The 11,035-nt window shown below is 44.6% G+C and overlaps 2 protein-coding genes across 4 annotated transcripts; one reads left to right on the forward strand and one right to left on the reverse strand.

Moving 5' to 3' along the window:
- Nucleotides 1-1,631: 1,631 nt before the first annotated feature.
- On the reverse strand, nt 1,632-4,828 carry TMEM258 (transmembrane protein 258). Of its 2 annotated transcripts, none has more exons than XM_083581142.1 (4): nt 4,715-4,828; nt 4,191-4,300; nt 3,161-3,308; nt 1,632-1,726 (listed from the first exon to the last, which is right to left on the reverse strand). In XM_083581142.1, exons 1-3 carry the CDS (start codon nt 4,715-4,717, stop codon nt 3,182-3,184), a joined length of 240 nt encoding a protein of 79 aa, XP_083437268.1. In that variant the 5' UTR covers nt 4,718-4,828; the 3' UTR covers nt 1,632-1,726; nt 3,161-3,181. The 2 variants fall into 2 exon arrangements, with proteins under 2 accessions (XP_083437268.1, XP_083437267.1); XM_083581141.1 differs by having other exon boundaries at nt 1,632-1,775.
- A 143-nt stretch (nt 4,829-4,971) lies between these two features.
- Nucleotides 4,972-9,537, forward strand: FEN1 (flap structure-specific endonuclease 1). Of its 2 annotated transcripts, none has more exons than XM_083580953.1 (2): nt 4,972-5,121; nt 7,946-9,537. In XM_083580953.1, exon 2 carries the CDS (start codon nt 8,004-8,006, stop codon nt 9,150-9,152), a length of 1,149 nt encoding a protein of 382 aa, XP_083437079.1. In that variant the 5' UTR covers nt 4,972-5,121; nt 7,946-8,003; the 3' UTR covers nt 9,153-9,537. The 2 variants fall into 2 exon arrangements, with proteins under 2 accessions (XP_083437079.1, XP_083437080.1); XM_083580954.1 differs by having other exon boundaries at nt 5,107-5,451.
- The last annotated feature ends 1,498 nt before the right edge of the window (nt 9,538-11,035 follow it).

Below are 11,035 nucleotides of genomic sequence, written 5' to 3' on the forward strand. Positions count from 1 at the left end.
CTGAAGCAAGAAGTGCATTTGTACTACCAGAGTAAGCCCAGTTACATGCACACAAGTCAGCAGACATTTTAGAGAAGAAATATCTGTTTGAGAGTCATACATCACTATATAAAAAAATCTATGCCTTCAGTATTGGACTACCACTTCCTACAGAAACATTCAGTTAACACAGTTATTTTCAATTTGAACTCAATGCCATTTAGTTATAAGAGCAAAATGCCTTTTTCATTAAGGATTTAGTTAAAATGGAATTGAGAGAAAGCAATTAACCAAAACTACACCCACTAATCCATGGGCTACATGTCTTTTACTAGCCTCGTTTCTGATATACATTCTTAATTACTATAGCCTTGGGATTTTATTTTTATTTTTAAAGCCTGTTGCCAGCTCTTGTAGTTTAAAGGTAGCTCAGAGTCAGTGATGTCCTCAAGTCAGCTTGCTATTTTAGCCTTTGCAGTTTAATGCAATGCAGTAAAAGTAACTGATATCTCTAAAGATTATTCTTTAAACCACAATCTGAGAGGAAAAATCAATATGGAGACAAAACAATAAGTAGTAGGGAGAAGGAGATGATTTATCTATCTGTATTACACACACACACACACACACTCCACTTTGCACAATTGTATAGACATTACTCATGACACAGACACCTTTATTTAACGGGCTTTCCCCTTAAGCTGAAGAGCCCCAAATATTATGGCCTGCCCTTTTCTGCATGTTGATCCAGAAGTGGAGCATCTCAGCTCTAGTGCCTACCACAGCTGTGATCCTATGTGCCTTTTTTAATCAGAAATACGTCCCACTGCATTCAGTGGGACTTACTCTGAAATGAGTTTATTTACCTACATGGGAATATGTCCCACTGAACTAAGTAGGATTTACAGTACTTCTAAGTCCATTGGCTCTCTCTTGGTAAAGAACAGAAAGAAGGGAAGAAAAATGAGTGTGGATGCTTTGTGTAGTAAAAGGTAAATGTAAAGAACCTCTGGACAGTTAAGTCCAGTCAAAGGTGTCTATGGGGTGCAGCACTTATCTTCAGGCCGAAGGAGCCGAAGTTTGTCCACAGACAGCTTTCCGGGTCATGTATGACTAAATCGCTTCTGGCGCAATGGAACACCATGGCAAGTGCCAGAGCGCATGGAAACACCGTTTACCTTCCCACTACAGTGGTACTTATTTATCTACTTGCACTGGTGTGCTTTTGAACTGTTAGGTCGGCAGAAGCTGGGACAGAGCAACAGGAGCTCAGCAAGCCCAAGAGGCTCAGTGGTTCAGACCACAGCACCACCTGCTCCCCTTTCTGTTTGGTATCCAGCATACTGTGTGTGCAAAAGAAAAAGTTCATTTGTGCTTAAAGGTGGGTTTTAAAGCCTGCTCACAGCAGTGGAAAGTCTGATATGTCAACATTTACAGTCTCATGACATTCTGACTGTTGTCACAATTGCTTATTTCTTAAAAGTTGAGATAAAATATTCCTTCAGGCATATGATTACTATGTGTCCCCTATATCCATCCTATTCAAAGAGCAATTTCTGTTGCTTTGTACCTTCTCTCCTGTAGCGGGTGTAGGCCTATGGGTCTTCATATACAGCAGAAAAGTGCACCCAAAGAACAAAGAAGAACACAAATTTCAGCTCATCACAGAGTCAGCTTTATTGGTCCGATGTTGCGACCCTGGGCTATAAGCATATATCAAGATTATGCAGGCCCAAGCTGCAAAGAGCTGCATTACGTACAAAAATAAAAAAGAGCTTCAGTAAGGCTGCTGGAACCTGAAAGGAAAAACAACAAATGGATCAAACTATTTTCTGAAGTACCCAGGCTATTATAGTTTTCTATATTGCTGTCCGAAACGGAAACATACAAGCAGGGGAGCCAAACAAGGCCTTGACAATTAGAGGGGCTTCTATGCTCTACGTGCCTGGGAAGTTGTCCTCATAATTTGTGCCTTTCATTCTTGCTTTTTAAATTTAGATTGTTGTGACTAACGGTAAGGGGCAGACAAATGCAACTACCTGATACAAAACTGCTCACTATTGCACATGTTGCAGTTCGAAGAGCACTAAGAGAGAGAGGCTCAGCAACTGTATTTTACTGTGCAGATGCTGATAGGTTCACATCATTTTGTTACCTGCTACATCCTTTGTGAAGTAGTTGCAATATGCTACACAAGGCTTTGTCTATATTCACAAGCATGCCTGGTAAAAACTCAGCTTCAGAAAAGCCCGAACTCTACACATTAAAATAGAACTATTAAATAAGCACCAGACAGCCTACTATATGGTGTGTGCACCCTATATCTATATCCTGCTCGGTGACCTGGGGAATACATTTTTCTATAATCTTTCCTCCCACAGAGAACTTTCCATTTCTAAACTTTCATTGTTTTGCAAGACAAATTAGTAACATGATTGTTGGACACAATACTAATCAAATTTGCAGTTTTAAACAGTTGCAAAGCAGCTGCTTCTGGGAAGTATGAATGCACACATAATAATAGAGATCCCTAACATGTCTTTGGATTACTGCAGTCCTTTAGCCAGCCAAAGACAGGCTGAGGGGCCTTAAGAAGCAGTGTGGGTCTTACTGCACTGCTGGCATGGCAACATCTACCCACTGGATACTCCTGAGTAAAGCTCTGCCATAACAGATGTACAGCCAGCGATATTCTGGCAGTTGTGGGAAAAATAAGGCATTGGAGGTGGTGGTAGTAGCGATAGATCTGCAGGATCCAAAGCTCCCTCACTCCCCTGACATGCCTGCAAAATTGGCTCCACACTATCTAGCTCTGGGGCTGGCATAGCTATTTTTCCAACAGGAGGGGGAACTCCTCACCACCACCTGCACTGCCCATAGCAGCGGTTGTTCTGCCAAAGAACCTGCCCCTGCCCAAAACATGTTTAGCCATGTTTAGTATCTCAAAAATTTTCATTGCCTTCATTTCTCCCCCTTACAATATAAATGATTGTATGGAAGTATGGAAGTCTTAAAATAGTTGCACATTTTCCAACAAAGTGAATACCAAACTGAAACTCTGAATGTTATTTCAATATAACATTTAAACCAAATTAACAATTCAATCATAATATTTTCTGGGAAATTCCCTCAAATTTGTTCCCAAAAACTCTCATTGTGGAATCAGGTATTAATTTCTTACCTGAGAAAGCTCCTGACTTTGTTACACATAGATTCCAACCCATAGCAGTAAGAAGAGTACTCCAAAGCCCATAAAGAGTGAAGCAACCAGAGAGATGAGCAGTTCCTTGTAAATGTCCCGGGTGTACTTGGTCGAGGTCACTTCATATCTGAAATACTAGTTAAAGTAGTAAACCAGAGACTGAAGAGTGGAGAAAGCCCCAGCAATACACAATGAAAAACCAACACTTTTGCAAAAGGTCATGACATTTTTGTTTAACAGGGTTGTCACCCTCTCAGCTGCCCCAGCATGCAAAAATTAAGCAAGAGAACATAACAGGGGAGAAAATTCTCCAGTTTAATTGCAGTGTGACAAAATTAATTAAATGCAATTTCAGGAAAAAGATGGCAACTATCCCACAGCATCAGGAACAGTATCAAAGAAAGATCTGTTGCCATTAAACATCAGTCACCAAATTAGAAGACACTAAATGAGTTTCCCAGTCCAGACACCAAAATGGGTTCATTTTTGTGCAACATGGAAATGCCCTTAAGACAATCACCTGGTGCCAATTTTGCTTTCAGTCTGCTGCCAGATACAGGCATTTTTATTTGTCTGAACTTTTAAGAAGAAATAGTAACTTACTGCAAAATATTTATAAATCTTTTGCTTAATATTTATTCTGACTTTCTACTCCCCTTCATTTGCTTATATGCATCTTATTACCCTTATGGTACATCATCCTGATAGTTTTGCTAAACGACAGCCTAAAAATCATTTAAAACAGTAATGCAGAACCAGCAGCACCCTAGATGCTGTTGGTCACCATCAGCCTCAACCAGTACGGCCAATGGTAAGGGATAGTGGGAGCTTTGTAGTCCAGCAACATATGCTGAGACAGCTTTCCTTACCCTTTTAAAAATAAGCAAAGGTACAAGCACCTCCCCCAGATCTCATTAAAGCTAACCCCACAACCCTGTGGGCAACTGAAACGTGTCTGGCGTTGGCCTCTGGACACTCAGCAGAGCCGCTCTGGGCTGGAAGAGGATACACAAAGAACCAGGCGGTGAAGAACATGCCGATGGCCAGCAGGACCACTGTGAGGTGTGGAAACACAGCCGGGTTCACCGGACTGGTGTATCTGCTCATTGTCTCCAGCTCCTGAAATTGAAAGAAAGGAGGAGAGAAGTGAAATAACATATTGTCACCAGTATTTAAAGCACGCACACAGATAAAGAACCTGCGTTGGCCTCCATCTCCCACCAGCCCCTTCCAGCATGGCTAAAGGGTCGGGAATGATGGGAGATGCAGCCCATCGAAACACCTGGCGGGCAACAGGTTCCCCAACCCCGATTTTAAGGAGATATCTGGCGAGGGAACAGAGGAGGTGGCAACAGAAACACCACGTATTTCTCCCTCCCTCTCTTCTGCACTGAAACCGGGCCATTTGCGCCCGCCGACCGCCCCTCCTTGGCTCTCTCGGGATAACCGAGCAGACCCAGCACCGGGAAGGCGCGCAAAGGCTGGCAAAGGGACGACAGGGGCGGCTCCGCTCCGGCCGGCCCGCTCCCTCACCATGGCTCTGTCGGGCGCTTCCCGTGGCTTCTCCTCACAGGTGGCGGAAGGACACGTCTCTTCTTCCGGCGCAGGCTCAGCCCTTTCCCCGCCGGAAGTCCGACTGTCATCTTCTTCCCCGCCCCATCCCGGACGAAGAAGGAGGCGGAGTAGAGGCTTCACGCATGCACAGCCCGCTGGGAATTGTGGTCCGTCTAGACCTCTGAAGCGGGCCACCAGGAAAAGCCGGTGAGCGCGTGGACTACGTTTCCCAGAAGCCAGCAGGCGCCTCGCCCGCCCTGCCTTTCTTTGATGCTCTGAGCGCGGGATTCAGAAGGCGCCAAAAGGGAGGCGCTGATTGGCTTAGCCGAGTCCTCAGCCGGGTCTTCGGTCGCGCGTGGCTGCGAGGGAGCAGGTGGCAGTGGAAGGTACCCCAAATACCAGCCCCTCGCGCGTTCTGCGTGGCTGGGAGGGGAGAGGTGGCGGAGGAAAGGGCCGGCGGGGAGGGAGGGAGCCGCGTTCGCCCTCGCCCTGCCGCGGCCCCGGGCAGAAACCTGCCCCGCAGGGAGGGAGGCTGGCGTGGAAGGGCGAAGGCGGGAGATTGATGCAGCAGCCCCATTACATTCAGTGCGGGACAGCTGGGCGGGCGGCGTAGGCCGGCTCTCAGGGTCCACTCGGAGGTCAGTCCCACGGAGTTCAGCGGCACTGGCTCCCCGGTTAAATGCCTGCGAGACTGCAGTCCGAGACGGGCGAAACGAGTAAGAGTCATCTGGGTTGGCTGTCTCTTATTTTGCTTACAAGAGGATTTCTGAACCACCAACTGGATTAAAAAAAATGGTGGTGGTGTTGTCATCCCTCTGTCTCGGGAGACAGTGGAAGAGTGTGCGCTGTCGGGGGTGAAGCCAAGCCCTTGGAGAGTTACAGCGCCTGCTTTGACCAATATGGGGGAGATACATTGCTGTATTTTAATACAGTGGTACCTCGGGTTACATACGCTTCAGGTTACAGACTCCGCTAACCCAGAAATAGTACATCAGGTTAGGAACTTTGCTTCAGGATGAGAACAGAAATCATGCTCCGGCGGCGCAGCAGCAGCAGGAGGCCCCATTAGCTAAAGTGGTGCTTCAGGTTAAGAACAGTTTCAGGTTAAGAACGGACCTCCGGAACGAATTAAGTACTTAACCCGAGGTACCACTGTATTGTGTTGGAAGCTGCCCAGAGTGGCTGGGGAAACCCAGCCAGATGGGCAGGGTATAAATAAGAAATTATTATTATTATTATACAGGTTTTGTTGCAGCTGGGACATATGAAGGGGGCAGGGGTTGAACGGCTTTAATGCCCATTGGAAATAATAGATACCATGATGCCAGTTGAACCGTGATGTGACTCCATTCAGTTAAAGCAAGAGATGGATCCAGAGAGAGAATTTTTGTTAAAAAAATATTTTTTATTAAGTTTTCCATTTAACAATCCAATCATATCACATTAATTATTCCAAATTATACCAATACATATCATAAAGTCCAAATATTTTGCCAAATTATAAATTTTTGTTGGGGATTCCCATGCTTCGAGTTCAGTAAGGGTTCAGTCATCTCATATTTCTGCTGCTTTTAGTGTTTACCAGTCCCATCTTTCAATCTTCTTGTTATCCTTTTTCTTCTTAATAGCCTCTGAGTTGTTTCCACAGGCAAGTTAAAGTAAGCAATATAATGCTTCTGTGTGAACTTTGTAAGGCTCTCCCATTTTTTAAAAAAGCTGGTAAGTCTTTTGTTTGCAATAAATTCTCACACGCTGATCCAAAATTCCTCCTCGGGTGGCAGACACCATCATTCTCAGTTCCGATGAAATAAAATCTAGGCGTTTGCTCATCAATTTCCCCAGACAGGTTGCATCATAAATTAGGCTTTCCAGGGAAGATATCGCCAAGTCAAACTTAGAATACAAACATGATAACAGAGTAATGGCTCGCCTCCCCCTGTGCCTATTAATCTCGCAACCTAGTCTGTCTCATAATGGCGGATCCCGATTAAAAACTGCGTCACTAGAGAGCCTTTTATTTTCTTTCCAGATCTTTCAAAAAACAAAGGCTTTAGTTGATATTTTTGTTTCCACACAGTTTATTTTCCAATCTCACTTGTTAGAAGTCGTATGACGGTTCTTCTAGGGAAGGGATTGTTAGGTAATATCGTAATAAAAAAAGGAAAAGCCCCCCCCCCCTTCCGTTCTGTTTCAACATACCGGCATAGATGTTATTCTTTGATGTTATCTTCTGTCCAGTCCATTCCATCACTCTTAACTTCTCAGTGGCAGGCTTAATTAGCAGCTAACATACCCTTTTCTTCACTCGAAGCATGTGCAATAACTTTTTATATCCAATTTTTTATCTTAAGTAATGCAACTAGAGTCGCTCTCAGAGACAGTGTCCGGGAGATCCGAACTCACATGAGGGCTTTCCGTCCAGTGCCCTCACCCCCTCCTTCTTTCGAACTTGGGGGTGATTTATGGGCAACCGCAGACTAGGCTGCATCTTCCCTTCCACTGGGAAGAATTTGGGAGGCTGATTTACTCCCATCTTCAGCCCCTTAATTATCTCGTGTGAGCTGGAGAGATGGTATTGTCGGCCATCTTCCAAGGCGCCCCTAGCGGCCCCCCGGATCCTGAGAGAGAATTAGATGTGTTGCAGCAATAGGTCACATTAACAGTGGGCGGGAAGAAATAATGGAGAATAGCAATGACAGACCCTGGACCTTTAATTCTAGTCCCAGATACAGTCAGTCATTCCAGTCCCAGGTTTCATTCCTCAGTTGATGTACCTCTGTGTCCCATTTGGTTTCCATGGGGTTCTATGGCAGAATAAGGGTGGCATATGAATGTAATTTACATTCCTTTGAGAGGAAGAGCAAGATATAAATTGGAAAAAAGAATAAATTCCTTACCTTATTTGTAATTTGCACTTCTTTCTTTGGAGTCTGTACAAAATTGATTAGTGAGCATAGTTTTTGTAACCTATTTATAGTGTATTTATAGTTTATTACAATTTTGCTGTATGTTGCCTTGAGGTTTCAGTGTAAAGCAATAAATAAGTTGTTGTTGTTGTTGTTGTTGTTGTTGTTGTTCTTCATCAAAATAATAACCACTACATGGTAATCTTAGATTGGTAGGAAAAATTATACCTTGATCCAACAGCTGAACATTTTGCTTTCTTGTCATTTTAAATCATCAGTTCACACCTTCTGTTTTACTTTCTAGGTTTCTCCCGTGTTGTATCATCACAGAAGCAGACTGCAACTGGAGCTGAGTTACCAGGATGGGAATCCATGGTTTGGCCAAGCTGATTGCCGATATAGCTCCTGGTGCCATTCGAGAGAATGACATTAAGAGTTACTTTGGCCGGAAGGTGGCCATTGATGCGTCTATGAGTATTTACCAGTTCCTCATTGCTGTAAGGCAGGGAGCTGACATGCTGCAGAATGAAGAAGGCGAGACCACAAGCCACCTGATGGGGATGTTCTACCGCACCATCCGCATGGTGGAAAATGGCATAAAGCCTGTCTATGTCTTTGATGGCAAGCCCCCACAGTTGAAATCGGGGGAACTAGCCAAACGCACCGAGCGCCGAGCTGAAGCGGAGAAGCAGTTGCAAGAGGCCAAAGAGGCAGGTGAGGAGGAAAATGTAGAAAAGTTCAGCAAGAGGTTAGTGAAGGTGACCAAGCAGCACAACGATGAGTGCAAGAAGCTGCTGACCTTGATGGGCATCCCTTACGTTGACGCACCTGGCGAGGCTGAAGCTAGCTGTGCTGCACTGGTGAAAGCGAGCAAGGTCTATGCAGCTGCTACTGAGGATATGGATTGCTTGACCTTTGGTAGCCCTGTGCTGATGCGGCATCTTACAGCCAGTGAGGCAAAGAAGCTGCCGATTCAGGAATTCCACCTGAGCCGCATCCTTCAGGATTTGAGCCTCACGCAAAAGGAGTTTGTGGACCTTTGCATACTGCTGGGCTGCGACTACTGCGAGAGCATCCGCGGCATTGGGCCGAAGCGGGCCGTGGAGCTGATCAAGCAGCACAAGAGCATAGAAAAGATTCTCCAGCAAATAGACGCCAAGAAGTATTCTGTGCCTGAGAACTGGCTGCACAAGGAGGCCCAGCTGCTCTTCCTGGAACCTGAAGTTGTCGACCCCGAAGCTGTGGATCTGAAGTGGAACGAACCGGATGAGGAAGAGCTGGTCAACTTCTTGTGCGGGGAGAAGCAGTTCAACGAAGAAAGAATACGCAACGGGGTCAAGAGGCTGAACAAGAGTCGCCAGGGCAGTACTCAGGGCCGATTAGATGACTTCTTTAAGGTTACTGGCTCCATCACTTCAGCCAAACGCAAAGAGCCAGAACCCAAGGGATCTGCCAGGAAGAAAGCCAGGGGCGGTGGTGCACTAACATCAAAGTTTAAAAGAGGGAAGTAAAATTATTTTCTAGAACTCTATCAGTTCCCTTCCACTGCAGATGCTTGGAGCGAAATATATTAAACTACAATTTTAGAGCTTTGTGGTAATGTACTCTGTAGTGCTCAAAATGTGAGAGTTATCGTCAGGCCTTGAGCTCAGCTTAAACTGATGCATGGTGGGAGGGACACTGCTCTGACAAAACATCTGACACTGCTAATTGCTGGCCAGAGATCCAGCCAGTCTGAAGGCTTGCCCTGCTTTCGAAGGACCCAGAGGGTGCTGCTCTTGCTGCCTTGAGTCCGGTGAACTCCATACATAGTATAGGTCCATCTTTGCTGGGAGTACCATGTTGAGGTGATTTTAGCTTTTGAATTGCATCTTCCAATAAATATTGATTGATTACTACTTCTGTGTAAGCTTGTCAAAATGAAATTGGTGAGACTGAAATAGAGTTGCTAGAACTGTCTGCAGCACAACTCAAGAGTAGGTGGGCCAACAAGAGTTTGCTAAGGGAGCTGTTCTACAACCTGGTCTGTAGTTTAATACTTGTCATATAGGATCTGGCTGCTACTCGCCTCAAATGGCATCTGTCTGGTTTTGACCCTCTTCAGTTACATTCAACATTGCACTAAGGAAATTACTCCACGGGGCAAGCAGAAATGCTTGTGCTGACGGAACAAACTCCCCTCTCCCCTTTCTGGGGGTTCTTCCAACTGTCTGGAGCAGATCTGGGGAGTTGGTGAGGGAACTGTTGCACTTGCCAGAATTGACTTCAGCGGCAGCAGCTGGATTTATTTTGATGTGCATTGTAGAAGACGTGTGTATGTGAGGGTTTTTTTATACCATAAATTTTCCCTCCAATTTTATTTACCACATGCTCATAAACACATACCACCAAAAAATGAAGCCACTTCTGTTTGGCCTTCAGATTAAGAAAACCAAATTGTAAAGTTCTGTTACCATTTTCCATATTTTAGGTTTATGTTGGTTTTAGCACCAGGGTGAAAGCTTAAAGAACCAATGTAGAAGCAATCCTGTCACTAGCACTTTTCTCTTTTAAGATTTGTAGTAACTATACAATAAAGCTCTCTTTTGATTATTTAATCTTCCTTTATAACAACTGATATGAAAATAATATAATTGTGATAGTTTTGTTGATTTAAAGTAGCCAAGGTTTTGAGACAGTAGAAGCTAGAATTTTGTTTGGGTTCTGTTCGTTGGGAATACAAATAGGCATATACAGCTGTCTAAACAGGATTGTGCCTTTGGCATGCCTTAAGACAGGCACAGGCAAACTCTGGGCCTTCAGATGTTTGGGACTACAATTCCCATCATCTCTGACCACTGGTCCTGTTAGCTAGGGATGATGGGAATTGTAGTCCCAAACATCTGGAGGGCTGGGGTTTGCCTATGCCTGCCTTAAGACGTAGTACCTCCCATAAACTTTGGACCACAACTCCCATCAGCTCCAATTCAACGGGCAGAGATAATGGGAATGATAATCCAGAATATCTGTCTACTTCAGGTGTTACTATAGTACTTTGACCTTTTTGCTTTAACAGCTAGCTGATGGGTTTGATTAAAAATTAGTTCATACCTTCATAACTCACATATGCATGATTATCATGAAAAGAAGGAAATATGACCTATACCCATATGTGGTTTCTGCAAATCACCCTCATTTTAAGTGATAGAAACAACATAGGAAGCTGTTTTATACTGAGTTAGACCCCTGGTCCATCTAGCGCTGTACTGTCTACATGGAGTGGCAGCAGCTCCAGGTTTTCTAGACAGGACATGCCCAGCTGTACCTGGCGATACCAAGAAATGAACCTGGGACCTTTATATGTAAAAACAACCAACAATACATCAACATTCTCAAGGGGATAAGCCAAACTTTG

The sequence above is a fragment of the Podarcis filfolensis genome, assembly GCF_964270895.1.
Source record: "Podarcis filfolensis genome assembly, chromosome: 1".
NCBI lineage: Eukaryota > Metazoa > Chordata > Lepidosauria > Squamata > Lacertidae > Podarcis > Podarcis filfolensis.